This window comes from Plecotus auritus (genome assembly GCF_963455305.1).
Source record: "Plecotus auritus genome assembly, chromosome: 2".
Taxonomy (NCBI): Eukaryota; Metazoa; Chordata; class Mammalia; order Chiroptera; family Vespertilionidae; genus Plecotus; species Plecotus auritus.
Window position 1 is genome coordinate 37,221,578 of NC_137771.1, and position 18,976 is coordinate 37,240,553.

An 18,976-nucleotide genomic window follows, 5' to 3' on the forward strand; every position below is an offset into this window, starting at 1 on the left:
AGCATGCGCTCTGACTGATGACTTCATATCAACTTTGAAAAGGCAACATGGCTGACTAGATAACCTAAACATCTTCAAAGGATGTGCATGGAGATGATCATCTCATTATATTTAATTCAGGCACCTTCTATGTCAGTTCCCCTTACATGCTGACACTGGCTTGAAAAGGTGCTTAACTTTCTTGTTTATATGGTGGGTAGCAGCTCATGGGTTGTTGTGAAGAGGAAAATGAGAGAACATAAGTAGAAGAGCCAGGCATATATTAGATTCGTAATAAATCCACATTTCCTTCCCCTTCTTGCCAGGAGCCAACATTTCCTTTCTCTTAGCAAGTGCTCGAGTCTTGAGTCTGGGGGCCAAAGGGTTTAGACCCAGAGAGAGAAGAATGTCTCATGTCTCTAGAAGCACCTCATGTCTCTAGCAGCGGTTCTCAACCTGTGGGTCGCGACCCACAGGTTGAGAACCGCTAGCAGGGTCGCCTAAGACCATCGGAAAACACAGATATTTACATTGCGATTCATTAACAGTAGCAAAATTAGTTATGAAGTAGCAACGAACATAATTTTATGGTTGGGGGTCACCACAACATGAGGAACTGTATTAAAGGGTTGCGGCATTAGAAAGGTTGAGAACCACTGATTTAGGGGATCCTGCTTCAAGAGAGTGTTAGCTTTAATATGTGAGATGAAAATGCAGGCTAACTGATCAGTTGAAGGTGGGGAGAAATATTCTTCATGTGATAGAAATATTTGAGAGTTTGTGAGAGGAATATTCTTCATGTGATACAAAGGAGCCTTTGCTTTATCACCCAGTCTCTTTAAATATGTGCTCCCCTGGTGCAATTAAGCATTTGTTTACAGATCATTAATTATCTGGCAGGGAGGCTTGGCTGGAAGGATTATGGCCGAGAGACACAGCTGGAGAGTTGGGAGCTTGTGCCAAGTGAGAATCCAACAGAACCAGAGATAGTGAAGCTCAGAAATGATCGTGTAAATTGCAACAGAAAGGAAGTCAGTTTCCAAGGCTTGAGTATACAGGCGCTCTGGGACCTCTAGGGAAGCTGCATGGGTGAGTGGCGGTCCATTCACCAAGTCAGCAAAGGCAGGGGGTGAACAGGGAGGAGGTGGTATGTTTTGGATATTTTGAGTAGGAGGTGGCTGTGGGATAGTGAGGTGGAGAAGATGGTCTAGAAGGCAGATGAGCATCAGCACTGTGCTCCAGCAGTGCCTAACCAGTCCCAGTTTCCCCAAACTTCCAAAACCAGTTCACACGTCTCTGCTTCTGCTCACAATTGCTCTCTAGCCCAAATGCTGAGTCCCCTGCCTTCCCTCCCTGTCTGTTGAGCTTCGAGCTATCCTGGAGATGTCCGCTCCTGCTCCCTGAGGCAGGCACGGGTTTCCATTTCCTAGATAAACTACCTCCACCCAGACAGACCTCCATCAGCACCGAGGCTTACAAGAAGCCGATCTGGTTTAACCAAGATCACATAATTATGATTGAATAAATGGAACAGGCTCAGCTCAGGAAACTATAAGTGTTATTCCACTTCTGTTATATTGGTTGCATTTGCTCCCTTGCATGCCTCCCCAGTTGTACTAGTTTCCGAGGGCTGCTGGTAACCGACTACCCTAAACTGGGTGGCTTAGAACAACAGAAACATATTTATTCTCTCACTGTTCTGGAGGCTAGACATCCAAAAGTGGGAGCAGAGCCCGGCTCCCTCTGAGACCCTGAGTAGAATCCGTCTTTGCCTCTTCCTTGTTTCTGGTGGTGGCGGTCAATCCTTTGGAGTTCTTTAGCTTACAGCCAGGTCACTCCAGTCTCTGCCTCTGAAGGCACATAGCATTATACCTGTGTCTCTGTCTTCACGTGATGTTTTGAATGATTGACTATCAACCTGTGCTTCGTAAATCAGGTTTTTTTTAATGCTTTATGTATACCAGCGGCCACTATGTACAAAGCTCTACACTAGACGCTCTCTGTGTGCTCTCTCATTTAATTGTACCACATATCCTGGGAGGTAGGTCTCTCTACCCCACAGATAAGGAAACCAAACTTCAGAGAAGTCACGTGACTTGCTCAGGTCTGCGCAGCTGGGATTGGGCATTAGATTTGTCTGATTTCAAAGCTCAGATCACTGACTACACTCTGCTGCCTTTTCCTTCATCTCTTTGCCATCCAGCCTCTGAAACCAGGCTGCCTCAGGTGTATTTAGGCCAAGCCCCTGAAACGGGTTGGGTTCATGATTTCACCACAGTGTTAAATCGACAGCATCCCTGGTTGTGGGGTGGAGAATAGAGGGTACGTGCAGAGGGGGTAGCATGGAAATGGCAGTAGGTTGGAGAGACTCAAGGGGAGGGTCTCACCTCAGGGGACAGAATCAGGAGGGCCTCTCACTACCTCTCCCAACGAGGAGAGGCTTCTCTCAATGTTAGACCTTGAGAATGAAGAGGTGGATGTTTCTCTGGGGCTAGGTAAGGGAATGCTCTGGGCATGGGTGGGATCACTGTGCACTTAAGGCTTTCCCCTGTAATCTGGGCCCACAGGTCAGGGAAGAGGCCCGACGGAAGTGGGTCCCATTGCTGACCTGACTTTGGGTAAAGCATTGACCTCTGTGCTGTTTCATCATCTCTAGAATGAGAGGCTTGGGCTCTAAGTTCTCTGAAGTCACTATTCTTGGTTTCCAGCTTCTACAGAATCGGTTTCCATTTCATAACTATTTTAAGGTGTTTATTACATTGCCAAGAAAAGAGAAAATTTTCTCTATGCCAAGGAACAGATAATTTTTTATGTTACCTTTTTTTTTTTCTTGTGCATAACTCTGCTTTGCTTCTTTCATGTCTGTCTTTTCATTCTGGTACCCGCACAGGTTTTCTCAGTGGCAACAAGCACTCTCAAGCATGGCCCTTCCTTTTCTTAACACCAAAGTTAAGGATTTTCTCAGAAAGTTAAAACCATGTGGACAGTGTTGTCTGACTCTTATCCTGGTGAGTCTGAATTCTCGCTGTGACCTGTCCAAACACAGAGGTGGGGGAGAGAAGGGTGCACAGGTCCAGCTTGTCTGGCTTGGGGCAGGGCTGCAGTCTCCCTGCCAGTGTGAGCGTGGTGATTTCATCTCTCTCTTCAGCTTGGGGAACCTGTGCAGGCCCAAGCAGATGTTTCCAGCAGACTCTTTCTTCCATGGACATTGAACATCTCGAGTGGAAAGATGTCCCTTGTTGTTGAGCAGTTGAGGTGTGCCTGCACCTGGGGAGTGGCTGAGAGAGGAATACAGAGTTTTGAATGTTTCATTTTTCAAGGTCACAGCAGCACAGAAGGGTTGGCTTGGGAAAAAGAATGTTCCTCTTGCCAAGAATCCACGTCCCAGCTGACTCCTATGCTGATGAATCTGGCTGCCAGAGAACCACAGAGTCCCTCCCTGGTGACTGGAGTTATTGATAACTTGTTTTCATATTTCAACAGAAAATTTAATCTGTAAGTTTATGGTATATGTTCCCATCCCCACCTTTCATGAGCCTTCTCTGCATCTTGTTCCCTAAGGAACTAGGGGACAGGATTTGGATTTTCCATTCAGGTACCTCTTACTCTGCCCAAACCACTATCAGTGCTATGAGATATGTCAGCAGCAGGAAGAGGAGCACAGCCTCCCAGATTTTACATGGCGTTGGTGATTGGACTTACAGTACCTACCGAATGACAAGCAATATGCCAGGGACTACTGGAAGTAACATAGCAAAGTGGAAATTGCATGGACTTCACACCTGCTTTGAATGCATGACTTGGACCCTCACCTTCCCTCTCTGACCCTTAGTCAATGCATCTGTGAAATGGGGGTAACAACAATTACTTCCCAAGTTATTATGAGATGGCATGCGAAACACCTAGCATTACTAGAGACAGAGTAGGGAGCTCAATAAATTGTAATCTTCTTGTCTCTTTCTCTCTTTTATATATATCATCTCATTCTCTCTCATCAATCTTGAAAGATTTTTAGTTTCTCACTTTATAGATAAGAAAACTCAGTCTGTCTATTTATCCACTGTATACCAAATATTAAGCAGAACTTTTGGCACAAAATAAGCCCTCAACAAATAGTTCATTAGTAAATGGATGGATGAATGAATGAATGAATGAATGAGGCAATCATACAGGGGTTAAGAATCTTGTCTAAATTTTCACAGCTAGTATCCCAGATGAGTTAAGACATAAGGCAGGGCATCACAGAAAATTTCATACAAGGAGACAAAATAAGAACCCAGAAATGGAAACAGAAAGGCATAATATAACTCATCCTTTTTTTATGATTGAGAACACTATGTTTCACAATTATAAAGGCGTGTTTTAAACATACAAAATCTGAACATGATTTTAAAAGCAGACAATAGAACCCCAAACTCAAGTCCCCCAACTCCATAAGATAAGATACAGGTCTTATTAAGGCCCCAGTGTTCTTACACAAGGCAAGCTGCCCAGGGTTGGCCAGGAAGGATGGGGGTGCACCTCTGCAGGAATGCTGCCCAGTACTCAGGGAGGAGGAAGATACTGTTCACAGAAATACCTGGCTGCTGAGCATCCGTCATGGTCAGTGTCCTGTGACCTCCTGAAAGGAAAAGATAACAGAGCCTTTCTCAGAAGATGAGAATGGAAAAGATAACTGATAGTTTCTGGAACCTACTGTGTGTGAGGCATTGTGCACTTTACCTGCATGGTCTTTAGACTCCTTGAGAACCTTGTGAAACTCTACTTGACAGTTGAAAGACCCAAGAGGCACAGATTTGCTCAAGTACCTTGGCAATTGAGCAGTAACTGAACCCAATTCTGAGTTCAAAGCCTCTGCACTTTCTACTTTTCATATTGCCTTGCATCCTCTTCTGTGCCATGCTGCCTCTCCAGAATGGACCACAGAGCCATGAGCAGATCTCAGTGATCAGAGACCCTCTGTCAGCCAGCAAGATGGCAGGGTGCATTAGCTTGGCCAGTTAACTACTGGGCCTTCCACCACAGCATAGGATGAAAATATCAATGCATTCCAGGGTGCTTTCTGAGACTCTGCCAGAGTCTCACCTGAAGCAATCAAGGTGGTCTGGACATTTCCAAAGAACCTGCATATGGCTCTTTGGGGATGAATGCTCTACCAGTTCCCTATCCTTATTAGTAGGGCAAGAGTCAAACTCAGAGGGAACCAGAATCAGGGTAGAGAAGTCCAGGTTTGGGTCTCTGGAGTCAAGTAACCTGTGTTTGAATCCTGGCTCCACCATTTACTCCTGTGTGACCTTGGGCAAGTTACCTAACATCCCTATGCTTTGCCTGCGGTTCTTCAATTTCCAAATGAGGCTCACATCAATAGTACTTACCACCCAGGATGGTTTTGAGGATTAAATGAGAAATGTCTATAAAGCCTGGCATGAGATGAGTATTCCACAGGGGTTCACTGCTATTATTCCTATTATTATTCCTCCAAGTAAGTAATAGCAGGGTTAAAACAGGGAGGGGGTTGCACTCTTCACAGAGATACCTCTGACTGGAGTTCTCTGATCCTCCTTTGTTATGGCTCAGAGGAGCCTCCATCCAGGCCATGTAACAGGTGATTCCCAACAAGTTCCGACTCTCTAGCCACCAACAGTGGGTATAAGACTGTAGAAATCTGCTTGAGCAGTTGGAAACCTCGGAGTGCTTGAGAAATTCAAAGTCTCTGGAGTAAGGAGGACATGATTTAAGAAACCCCAGATAATGTAGTCCAAATCATCAGTATTCACAGACTCATTCCCTACTCAAGCTAGGGGTGCTTAGAATGATAGATGTTGGACTTTTCCATAAGATCCAGTTCTCATATTTGTAGATGGGGAGTCAGACCTCTGGGGAAAAGGAGAGCAGCGCAGCAATTAATCCCCACAGTCAATTCAGTGGCTTGTTGCTTTAGGAGACCCTGAGGTAAGGCCTATCCACATAGCCCTCCATACCCAGGCTTCAGATCATGAAGCCAAGGTTCAAGTCTTCTCCATATGACTGTTAACAACTTCTATCTCCTCTGTAAGTCTTAGTTCCTCATCAGAAAAGTAGAGAGAATACTACCAACCTCATGAGGTGTTTTGAAAAGATTAAAGGAGCTAATATGTAGCAGGGGTCCTCAAACTTTTTAAACAGGGGGCCAGTTCACTGTCCCTCAGACTGTTGGAGGGCCGGACTATAGTTTAAAAAAAAAAAACTATGCGCACTGCGGGCCCGGGACGAGTCGGCTGCTAAGCAGGACAGGCAGTGGTACCCAGCGGGCCAGATAAATGTCCTCGGCGGGCCACATGTGGCCCGTGGGCCGTAGTTTGAGGACGCCTGATGTAAGGCAACCAGTCCAGTTTCTAGCATGGAAATCAGTAATTGTTAGTTCCATTTTCATTCACTTTCTCTGATTTGGCACTGAATCTGTGGCATAGATAGGAGACAGACAGTCTTAAGAAAATCAGAATTCTTTATGGTTTGCTGGGTGCTTCTAAAATGATCTAACTCTCTGAATGAGCATTCTCTTTCATGCCTCTGACCTAGAACACCAAGCTCAGGGTTATCAAGCAAAAGCCTAAGAGTGAATTACAATGGGGGGTGTGAAGACCTGTAAAAGGCAGAAATTCTGAGCCATGGGGTGCTGGAGCTGAGCAGAGATAACCAGAGAGTTAGCAAGTGGTCTGAAGAAAGGTTGGTTGCCCTGATACCTCCCAAGTAATGTTGAAATCATCAGAAGACTAAGATGAGGCAGCGATCACCCTAACTGAGTAAGGGATTGGAGAGTCAATGATTTCTAGCCAACAGCAAGGTAAAAAGGAAGTCTAGCTTTGTAGGATGAGGTGGAATCATCCCGTTTCTGGGAGGGCCATAGACTGTGTCAGTGAGGTTCCTGATACTATTATGTTATTATTGGTATTAGTGTATGCCAACCATGGGTGACTGTCAACCTGACTTTTTCTGCTATGTGAATTTTTCTATAATTATTTCCATTTTGTTCTTTCTTGATATTCAGATAAACATTTTGAAAATGTCAACCTGTCTAGTGGTGCTAAGTGAAAACTACAAAAGGGACTTTGATTGGTTTGGGGGGCAGGTTGTGGAAGCCAGACATGGTGGGGATGAGGAAACTTGTACACTCACAAGCGGAAGGTGAGACACAGAGGGACAAAATAAAGCTGTTGGGACACCCCTTGCTCCTCAACTTTGGGGGCTTTTCTGTCTTCTAGGGTCTATGTTTCAGACACACACTCATTCAACACCTATTTGCTTAGAGTCTCCCATGTGCCAGGGAAGGTGCCAGGATATGACAGTGAGAAAATGAGATAGGGTCTTTTTTCCAGTGGAATTTTAGATCTAGAGCCAAAGACAGTCAATAATAGACTAAACTTATATTACATACTATGATAAACTCCATGAAGAGTAATGTAAGGAGCTGTAGAAATATGTGCCGGGGACCTGACTTAACCTATAGAGGAAAATGGGAGGAGGAAGACAGGGAGGACTCTCCTGAGGAAGTGGCATTTCATCTGAGAAAATAACAGAATAAGTTGATTTCATAAGAGAAAAGCCAAGTGACCGAATGGCTGGAACGACTGGAATGACCGGTTGCTACAACCGACCTGATAGGGGCAGAGCCAGCCTGCCAACCTCTCCCCCCACCAGCCCAGCCCTGATCAGCACCCCTCCACCCCAAATGGGGACAGGGCTGACCTGCAAACCTTCCGCATCCCTTCCCCCCTGGCCAGCCAGCCCCAATCTGCCACGATTGGGGCAGGACGGCCAGACCCCTCCCGTGCACGAATTCATGCACCGGGCCTCTAGTTTTGTATAATGTACAAAGGTTTTTGTTTTTTTTTTTCTGAAAAAATACTCAACAAAGTCAGTTTGAAATAATGACTTGTATTTGTGGTTCCAAACACAATATCTTGGAAGTGTTTACTGCAAGTTTAGGCAAGGCCAGTAGCCTCAGAAGCTCTTGAACATGTAAGATCTGAAAGTGACCATGACCTGTGCCCATGGCTCTTGTTTAAAGCATTCTGGGGTGTTTGTTGGATAATTATCACTGTTGTTCAGCTCATGATATTCAATTTGACTCAATAAACATTTATTGGGCACCCTGCTCTCCTCATAGGTATAAGAGCTCTCCTAATAATAACTATAATAATCATGATAACAACAATAATAGCAACTATCTTTAATTGAGAACTCACCATGTGTTAGTTACTGTGCCAAGCAAGCATTTTACATGGATTATTTCATTTAATCCTCAAAACAACCCTATGAAGTCATATGTATTAAGATTCCCATGAAGAAAGTGAGTTTTGGAGAGATTAAGAGACTTGTCTGTGGCCACAAACTTAGTAAGGATAGGTCTTGCTTATTGGGCCAGGATTTGGATCCAGGGCCTAACATTACAATACACTGTCTTCATTTCACATTAGTATGTCATATTTGAGATGAAGAAATTGTACTTCAGAATCATTTCAGGGCCTGTGTATTTTCCCTGAAAATAATAATATCTGTGCTTTGTCGAGCATTTCCTATATGACTAGCATATTACCTAAAACCTTCTAACTCAGAGATGCTCAACAGAGTGGATTATGTTTTAAGCTCAAGTGGACCTGATACTCAGGGAGGGTCAAAAACTTCTGCCCCGATTCTTACAGCACCTTCAGAAGATATGTTTCAATATCCCCATTTTACAGGTAAGAAAACTGAGACTCAAGGAGGTGAACTGTCTTGCCTGAAGTCACAGCAAAGAAGAGGCAAAGACAGGATTGAAGCCCTGGTCTGAGTCCAAAGCCCCCATTACTTTAGGCCTCCAGGCTGTCACATGCATGACCAGCTGGCACTCCCTCTAACTCCAGGTGATGTACACTGGCCTCTAAGCCTGTGTTCAATATACAACTTCTCCCTTTCCTGCCTTCTTCCTTTCTACTGCTCCTTTCTCCCCCTGCCCAATGCCCCACAACCAGACTTAGCCAGACTTCATGATCGGGGACCACATGGGTTGATGCCTCAGCTTTGGGTTGATAGCATGCAGCTCAGAGTAATGCCCACCATAGACCTCCCAACAGTTCCAGATCCTCCTAACCAGGTATCAACATGTCTTCTTTAAACTCACCCAAGAAGACAGTGGACCTGAGATTATTGCACAACAAGTTACTTTTCTGGGCAAAATTCTTTAAAATAAATAAAAAAATTAAAAGCAAATACTTGAAAAGTCAAATTAAATATCACAGGGCGGGGGGAAAACAAAATCATGAAAAAATGTGGTCAATCATTAGCAGAGAGGTTGAAAAGACACGCTCCAATTGCTTTAAAAATGTACAGAACCCAGGTCTCCTTAAAATAGTTTTGCAAAGTACATTGAGAATTCCGTGCAGTAATATGAAACACAAGTCCTGCTGCTGCCACTGAACATGCTTCAGCTGGCTGAACTGAAGGAGCTTGACATTAACCCAGGGCTCTGCAAAACACAACAGGAAAGCACAATGGAGTTGCAGTTGCAAAGCTGCCCCAGATGTGTACATTTTCTGCTCCATTAAAATAACTTGGATGAGAGGCAAAGCACATTTGGTCCACAGAAAGAGGGAGTTAGGGGAGGGCCAGGGAGAGGACAGTCAGCCTCACCGTAGCCCTCCCACTCCCCAGTTTTGCCGCCCCTCTAAACCTTCCTTCACATGGTTTCTAGTCTGTGTAAATGCAAATATGGGTTGTGAAGATGATCTGGCTTTGACATCTGTCACCCCATTGTCACCAGGGTTGATTTGCCTGATCTGGCTGGCTAGGCGAGCTTCCCCTTCCTCCCTCACCCATGCGCATCTCTCCTAAAGCTGTGCACTCTGTCGAAGTGGATGACCTTCCCCCCAGAGGAGAGGACCACACCAATCTTCAGTCAAGGGTATATGAGTAGTTGCACTTCCCTGCTAGAACCTCCAAACAAGCTCTCAAATATGACCCCAAACCTTCCAGGACTCCCCAGAGCCAAACTGCTTTGCTATAAGTCTCAGTTTTCTTAACTCAGTCATGGGGTTAAGACCTATTTCAAGGGTTTGGTGTGAAATTAATTGAGATTGTATATACTTGGTGCCTGGCATGCAAGGTTTATAGTATGCTTTGGAGGAAAAGTAGTTACCACAGTTATCATCACTGAATCCAGGTCATATGAGGAGAGATAGGTGAAGGAGGTGAAAATGTCTGGGCAGAAAACAGACAAGATCTTAAGGAGAGAGCCTGGTCAAGGGCACATACCTCTGTTGCAGGTTCAATCCCTGCCCCAGTCAGGGTGTGAGCAGGGGGCAACCAATTGATGTGTCTCTCTCACATTGATGTTTCTCTCTCTCTCTCTCTCTCTCTCTCTCTCTCTCTCTCTCTCTCTCTCTCTCTCTCTCTCTCTCTCCCCAGTCCCTTCCATTCTCTCTAAAAAGCAATGGGAAAATATATCCTCACTCCTCTGGTAAAGATTTAAAAAAAAAAAAAAAAAAAGATCCTAAGGAGAGAGGATCCCAAGTTTTCCCATATCTGAAGGGCTGACATGAGACTGTTGGTGGTGAACCTAGTCTGGCAGCTACAAGATGTAAGATTCCACCTCAGTGCAAGTAAGAAAGGCCCTTCCAACAGTCAATCAGTAGTTTCCCAAAGCTAAGGGGTGGCAGTAAACTTCCTGACATTAGAACTCTATCAGAGGAACCTGGATGACCATTTGGCAGGGGTATTGAAGAGAGGATTCAACTACAATTTGGTTGTAATTGACATTTTTAACCACCTCTGAAATCTGTTCTTTTGAACTGTCTTTACTTGCCAATCATGAATCACCAACATCTTGAGTTTCTGGTAAGTGTAAAGCCTGGGGCTATGGGCTCCAGATCAAAGAGGTACTCTGATGGTTTTCACTAAGGCAGAGGGAGCACTTAGTAGGTTCTTCTCAAAGCTATGTTATGGTAAAAGACTGACTGTGAGAGTCACCCAGGAAACAGAAACTCTTTTGGTTGCTCTGAGGCTGCCCAAGGGTGTTTCTTGGAGTATCCTGTACCTGTTAGTCCTCCTCTAGAAACCATTCTACGCACCTACATGCAAAACATATTTGAGTCTGTGTTTACTCTGTTGGCATTCATTTCATTGTTTGTTCTTTTCTTTCTGGGTTCTTGGGAAATGGAACTGCCTCTTTGTGAGAATTATTTACACTGACTCGGGTGGGGAATTTGTTTGAACTTGAGCGTGCAGTGGTATTTATTACGTTCATGAATGTGCCTGTCTTACAAGGAGTGGAATCAGTGTTCTGTCCTGTGGTCACTGGGAGTGGGAAAGACAGAGCTGGGATTATGCTCCAACTCCGAAATGGACAGAGTTTCAGAAGAAACCATGCAAAAGGTTTCCTGTTTGTGTTCTCTGTGTCTTTATTTAATGCATTCGTTCTATAAGCATTTACTTCCCAGCCCTGTGCGAGGAACCTGGGATGTGGAAGTTACTCAGCCTTTTTGTCACCTCTCAAATAGCTCGTTCTAATGAGGGAAGATAAAAGGTTCTGGGACAAGATAGTAGAAAAAGACCGCCTGTGCTTGAGGAGAGGCAGTGGTTAAAGAAGGCTTCACAGCGAAGATGGCATTTGAGCTGGTCTGCAGGGGACGCTGAGGTCACCGTGCACTCCAGGAGGAAATACTTCCCAGAATGCAGGCAGAGCAAGCACAAAGGCTTGGGACCTCATAAAACATGCTTGCTTGGGAAATGTCCAATAGTTTAAGGTATCTGGGGTGTACTGTGTCCAGAAAGGTGGTAGGAGATGAGACCAGTAACATATTTAGGGGTCACCCTCATTTAGATGGGATAGGTGGTTGGGCATGGTACTACTTGAAATTACTTTGCAAATATAGTTTGGAGCTTCATGGACTTTCATTAAATATGGCCAACTCTGCATGATCCATCTCATGAATTGTCAGAAGTCCTGCTACACATTACTTCCCCTTGATGACCATAGGAGTGTATTATTAAAATAAAAACTCACTTAAGATCAGTCCAAAGAAATAATAATTACGAAGATAAATCTGCTGGAACAATAAAGTGGCCCTCTTTTTACCACAAGTGTGTGGAGCAACATAGGGCCAACATCTGCATCAGGACAATTCATGAGCATGTCTGACTGGCACCACATACACACCAGGGCTTAGTTAAAGGAGCTTGACCTGTACATTTGGATCTGGGAGGTGTGTGTTGATGGGGTTCATCTGTAAAATGTATTTCCTAAATCACAGTAAGGTAGTTTGGGGTTTTGGTTTTTCTACTTCATCATTACTATATTTGATCTTAAATGTGAGCACAGTGCTTTTAAAAGAGTAATGTTTATTTTTTTCTGATTATAAACCATACCTGCTTACTCTGGAAAATAAATACAAATGTACAAGTATAAAACACAAAAGAAAGTAAAGCCACCCACCACTATTAAGAAACAACATGTTGGTGCATTTATTTTTATAGGTTGAGTTTATTAAGATGAATTTAAAATATATATATAACACTTAATTGAGGCTGCCATTGCCATTAAGCATTCCTCTTGAGAACATTTTCCTCACTATAACATAAATACTTGACCAGATTATAAGGGTTTTGAGGACAGGAAAGGTGTATTATTCATATAGTGACCTAATTTTGGCAAGTTCTGATAGATACAATGTCTAACTTGAGTTCTATTTATTATTATTCACCCAGTGCCAGGTCTGAGCTGGGCACTCATTATGTGTGGGGAGATAAGTAGCCATATGTGACAGAGGCGTCAGTGAGAGGGTGCTGACCCCCTTTGATGTGAGATGGGCTTCCTATGAATGTGGAGCCCAGTCACCCTCTTTCAGCTGGTGTCCATGGCCTGACTGGGAAGACCAAAACCCTCCAGGATCTCTTAGGCCTGTGATAGTAGGGACAGACCAAGGACTACTCTTCCAGAGTCCCATTCCTGAACTTTTCAAGGTGCTCCAGAAATGCCAGCCAGCCCTGGTCTTGCCTTCCTCAGAACACCCCTGCATTTCCCAATTCATTCCAACTGGTCCTGCCCAGTTCAGAGAGGGGTGCTCCAATGGAGGGAGACTACAGAGGCACCCCCGCGGCCTGGCTGAGAGCAGCCCACAACAAACCTTTGCCTACACCAGCCAGCTGGTCCAACTGGAAATCCCAGATAAGCCCCAGTACTGGTCAGAACTAGTTTGACAGCTCTGGGGGAACTTTTCTGGCGTACTGACCTTCCCCACAGCAGGAGCTGGCAGTTTTGCAAAAAAAGAAAGAAAAAAAAAAGTGAACTATAGGGGCTGAGAGAAGTGGCTAAAATTATTTGAAACACTAAAATTCTGCTCCATTGCAAGTGCAAGTTTACAGTTAGGGATCCAAAGAAGATTGCCCGCGCCCTCCCTTCCCGCCCCCCCCGCCCCCCCCGCCCCCCCCCCCCCCACCACCACCACGCGCCACATTCATTCTCTTGCAGTCTCGCCTCTCTTTTGCAATGCCGATTTTTGTTGTAATGCAATTTGTTTTGCAGTGCGATTGTTGAAGCCATGAAATCCTTCCCAAACGCGACTTTTAGTTAATGCATTATTTTCTGCAATGCTATTATTATTATTATCATTATTATTGCAATTCAATCTCTGCCCTTTCCCCTCCCTACTGGAAACGCACTCCGGCTGTGATTGCTCGGGTCTGACTTTGCGAGTGGCAGTGCGCTTCCAAACCCCCTCGTCAGCCCCCCGCCCCCCTTTCCCCTCCCTCTCTTTTCCGCGCCCAGGCCAGAGCAGCCGATTGGCAGAGCGGAGCTTTCAGGAACAATAACAGTGGGGGGACCCCCGGCCCGGGGAGCCGCCCCCGCCCCCGGCCCGGCTGCGCGGCTCGCGCCCCCGCCGGGTCCCCACCTCCGTGCTGCCGGGCCCGCCCCCGCGCCCACCATGTACGCCTTTGTGCGGTTCCTGGAGGACAACGTCTGCTACGCGCTGCCCGTGTCGTGCGTGCGCGACTTCAGCCCCCGCTCGCGTCTGGATTTTGACAACCAGAAGGTGTACGCAGTGTACCGGGGCCCGGAGGAGCTGGGCGCCGGGCCTGAGAGCCCCCCGCGCGCCCCTCGCGACTGGGGTGCGCTGCTGCTGCACAAGGCCCAGATCCTGGCGCTGGCAGGTGAGCGAACGGGGGGGGGGGGGGCGGGGGGGACGGTGGGACCCGGGCGGGGGCCGGGACCCGGAGCCGGACGGGGAGGGGGCCGGGCGCCGGATGGAGACCGGAGGTTGGGGTGAGCCGCTGCTCGCTCAAGCCTCCTCCTCCTGACCCTTAGGCTTTCCTTTGTGGGACAGGGTGTCTCTAAAAGGCCAGACCAGTTAAAAAATACCGGATGGTCCCCTTTGTCTTCCCCGCCTCCCGACACTCCCGCGCTGTCAGTCTGTCTTCATCTCTCTGTGTCTGTCCTCCTTTCTGTTTCTATTCTGCTGGCTCTTCACTTTCCCTTTCTCTCCCTGTCAGTCTGTGCGTTCATTTCTGTCTCTCACCTTCTCTTTACCTCTCACCGAGTTCCTTCTCTCTGCTCCTCGGTCTCCTTAAGTTTTCTAGCTGTCTTCCTCCCCTTAAGGCCCTTGCTACCACCTGGGAATGAGGAAGCAAGGTGGATGTTGTCAGACTCTTCTAGGTGGGAGTCCCTCTTCACTGAGGGAAGCTATGACACCCTTGTTCAGTCCTGGCCATCATTGGACGGGATGAGGAGGCCTTGATCACTGGGCACCACTCTCCTGGCCTCTCCCTGGCCAGGTGGTGGAGGTAAGAAGGTAGTGGCCCTCAGCATCCCTCAGCCTCCACACCCCTTTTGAATCTCCCGGAAGGCTCCCTGATGAGATCCCAGGGCCAGGAAAGCATTTCTAGATCAGGATAAGATGTGGGCCTCCCATCCTTACTTCCCCAGGATCCTGCAACATAGAGAAGGCAGGTGGCTTCATTCCCATTCGACAGATGAGGATACTGAGATTCAGTAGTGATAGCACAAGAAACTGCCACGTCAACCTCCTACCCCAAGTTCGTTCTGCCATGCTAAGCACCTTTCCCTTTGTGAAGAGAAGGCAGCAGACGCTCTTCCCCAGCTAGCTGTTAGAGGCTTGGGCATAGAAGTGAGAGGAAAAGGAAAGTATCACTTCTGTTTTGGGGCCCAGCCTCTTAGCTGTTGCTGGTAAGGAGTGTGTACCTTTGAGTGGGCAGAGAACGTTAGCCACCCTCCACTTGGAAGGGAAAACCAGAAGTTAGGAACTAAATGAAGATATTGCTAGTATTTTGTAGGTTTGAGACCTTTCCTATATTTTCCAACTTCCTTTGCCTTCTCTCATTTAGCCTAACAGATGAATCCAGTGTACATCATATTTAAATTTGGCAGATAAGGAAACAGAGAAGTGACTTGCCCAGGGTCCCAAGGCCAATTAGCGGTAGATTCTAACTCTGGCTCCTGAGTTGTTCCCTTCCCACCAGCTCCTGTTGCCTCTGGGAAGGAGATTTGCAGGCGTTGAGGAGGGGAGCAAAACTGGAAACTAATTGGTCAGGGCCCTTTTGGCAGACTGTATCCTCACCATCTCTGGGACAAATCTGGGGCACAGGGGTGTAGATCCACTCAACACCTGGAGATACCTGAGGCCAGAAAAGCAGAATGAGGGGAAGTGTGTAGAAAAGGGAAACCTTTGTGGCCGATTAAGTTTTATTTAGTCTGTTTACTTGCTTTTAATTACCTGAGGGAAGGGATTAGGAACTAATTCCCCAAGAGTGTAGACCTGAGGAAGTTGTAACTAGGTTGTAACCTTAGCTTCCCTTTGGCTAAAAGCAAAGAAAGCTTGCTTCTTGGTGGCTGCCTTAGACTCCAAGGTCTGGAAGGGCCTGGGGACAGGGGAAGTGATGTGGGTCAGGGGTCAGGAGTATGTGTGCGTGTTAGTAAGTAAGAGCTGCTTTCCTCTGTTAGAGTGTTCATTCATCCATTTATTCATTCAGCAAACACTAACTCTGCGCTTGGCTCTTCAGGCACTGCTCAGAGGCGGCGTAGGCCACTGAGTCTGATTTTAAAAATCAGTGGAAGACTGCATAAGTAAGACACGTGTAGTTATTGGTCTGAGGACCATAAATCATGAATCTATAGACAATTCATCCTCCAAGTTGGAACGCTGATAAATCTCTGGGGTTATTAAAAAAATATCTAGGCAACACCTGGAAATTGGCAGAATAGATCCAGAGGAGAGGCAGGGCGCCAGTTTGAGCAAAGTGAGTTGCAAAGCACTTGCCTGACTCTCTTCTGGTTTTTTTTCTTGGGAGGAGAAAAGGAAAAAAGAAAGAAACTAACAACTTGAAGTTGGTGGACCACATTTTGAATTCCAATCAGCGGGTTAATTTTTAAATTGGAGCCCACTGCCCTGGCTGCAGACCTGAGGGGAAGGGCCAGGGTGGGTTTGGGAATTCATTTATGCAGGAAAAACTCTCCTGTGTGCCTTGAAACCCCAAATTGACTTGACTGTGGTGGCTCTGAGAGCTGCTTGCAGTGACATCATCTTAAAGAGCTCACCTTCTGCATCTCCCAGATGTAAGTACCACTGTGTTGTGACACCGAATGTGAGGAGGTGAGCCTTCGGCGGGGTTAGGGGGAAGCAGAACCGCCTTATGTTTGTGAATTTGCCATGAGTGACTGAACCCCGTCTGGCACCGCAGCATGGTTTCAGAGGCAGTTTGGGGGCCAATGTATGGATTTTGGTGAGAAGTGTGTTACTTTACTAAATATTGGCCTAGGCCAACCCAGAGCCACCTGCAAGTGTACTTCTTTCTCCAGGAAATGTCAAAGCCAATGCCATGGAGCTCTGCATTTTTCCCCACTCATGGTCTTCTACACTGGGGTTTTAGTGTGTGTCAGACCCTAGGGCCTAGCCCTTTTCTTGCCAAACTGTGATTTCATTTCAAGGGGAAAAAACAAATCCACCCTTTTTGACAGTCTTGCCATGGGCCTGCGCATTATCTTAGGATTCTCCCTGTGACTCTGATGGTAGAGATCACTATTATTATTTCCATTTTATAGGTGAGGACGCTGAGGCTCAGAGACTTGCTTACAGTGTACAGTTAATCAATGACGAAGCCAGACATGGAGCCCAGGTCTCCCAGTGCCAGGCCCCCACTTAGCAGTCTCTCTTGTAAAGTAGTTGATGCCCTGTCAGCCACACAGCAGCTGGAAAAGAGTGAAAGGCAGTGGGAGAACTGTTCATGAAGCAGAAAGTTCAAGACAAGTTTCGAGCCAGAAGACAGTTTTAGTTTGGTTTTCAAGTCCATTCTGATCTTCTTCTTCTCCTACCAGCCTCCGTCCTGCAGAGCCCACACGCCTGGCCCTCCCCACTTCAGTTGTCATTTTCCTGAGGAAATCTCAAAGGAGCTTGCCTTCTCCATGGAGAGTCAACGTAACCCAAGACTTGGCTTACCTTTGGACTGTGGTCTTTCCTGACTCACTCTTATTTATCTGCCAAACAAGTTGTGAAAGTGAGAGCTACCCATTTGGAGAGCTTACTGTTATCTAGCTGCAGTCCAGCCTGCTACTAGGGGCTCATGGTATTGAATTTTGTGTTCTTTACAGGGCCAAAACTGGTTTCTCTAGACTCAGAATCTTTGTATGTGGGTGTGTTGTTTTTTTTGTTGTTGTTGTTAACCCTCACCTATGGGATATTTTTTCCCCATTGATTCTTAGAGAGAGTGGAAGGGATGGGGAGAGACACACAGAGAGAAACATTCATGTGAGAGAAACACATCTATTGGTTGCCTCCTGTATGTGGCCCTGGGGGCCAGGGATCAAGCCTGCAACCAAGGCACATGCCCTTGACTGGAATCGAACATGGGATCCTTCAGTCTGAGGGCCGACGCTCTAACCACTGAGCAACTGGCCAGGCCTAGACTCAGACTCTTAAAATTATATGCACCTATGCTATGTTGTTATTATTTGAGTGTGCTGACTTCCTTTTGTGGTCAAGTGCCCCTTACTCCTTCTGTATGCCAGGCCCAGGGCTGTAATGAGCAGACGCACCAATGCATCAACACATCTGAGTACTGGGATTGAAAGGACAGAGTGACGGAGGGGAAACCAGCTAACTTTTCCTGCCCGGCTCTGTAGGGTTTCTGTCAGGGGCAGAGGGATAAAGAAGGAAGGGCATTACCCTCAGGGAGCGTGTAGTCTGAGGACCCCAGGTACATGCTACAGAGAGGTGAAGCCAGGCACTGGGGGTGTGCGGAGAAGGGACCAAGTCTCAGTGGGCTTTCCTTCCCAGCTCCACTCCCCCTGCCTGCACTCGGCCTGCACCAGCTTTCACTCATCTAAACCAGTGCAGCAGCCTTCAGTTGACTGCCCTGCCTCCAATCTATTTTCTAAATTGCTGTCAGAATAATCTGAAACACTGTCTTGGTCAATTCGCTGTTCCCCTTAGAACCTTCGGCAGCTCCCTGTTGCTTGCTAAGTAAACTTTCAGCTTCTTGGCCCAGCCTTCACGGCACCCAGCCCAGCCCCACCTCACTTCTCCAGCTCTACCCACCCTTCCCGCTGCCTCTAGGTCTGCAGTATTTTGTGCCACCTTGAGAACACACCCTCAGGCATTCCTTTGAGCCAACCAGGATGGATTAATCATTGTCTGACGTGGGGCCTCTGCCCACGGAGCTCACCTTCCAGTGGGGAAGGCAGACATGTGACATGGGTCTGGTGCACTGAGCTGAGGGCTGTGATGGAGGAGTGGACAAAATGCATTGCTCAGGGGTGTTCCCTGAGCTACCCTCTCCCCTTCTAAGAGGCTCCCTCCTCCTCGGAGCTCTCCTTTTTCTTTGCTTGTTCCTTGCTTATGGACCTTAGCATTTTGAGTCTTGGTTTGGTTAGTGGTGAATGTTGCCCACAGTGTACAGTTAATCAGTGACGAAGCAGACTTGGAGCCCAGGTCTCCCAGTGCCAGGCCCCCACTTAGCATTCTCCCTTGTAAAG

At 46.7% G+C, this 18,976-nt stretch overlaps 2 protein-coding genes across 9 annotated transcripts in view; both read left to right on the plus strand.

The window, feature by feature from the left end:
- Nucleotides 1-18,976, plus strand: part of AGBL4 (AGBL carboxypeptidase 4) — a 1,107,854-nt gene that overhangs the window by 878,177 nt on the left and 210,701 nt on the right. The gene's annotated exons all lie outside the window — the stretch shown is intronic.
- BEND5 (BEN domain containing 5) overlaps nt 13,736-18,976 on the plus strand; it is a 47,898-nt gene continuing 42,657 nt past the window's right edge. Inside the window, exon 1 of one of the 3 annotated variants that reach the window (XM_080655967.1) lies at nt 13,736-14,142. In XM_080655967.1, the coding sequence (XP_080512093.1) occupies nt 13,917-14,142 (226 nt within the window). In that variant the 5' untranslated portion in view covers nt 13,736-13,916. The remainder of the gene's footprint in view (nt 14,143-18,976) is intronic. The other 2 variants (XM_080655966.1, XM_080655968.1) reach the window with 2 other exon arrangements.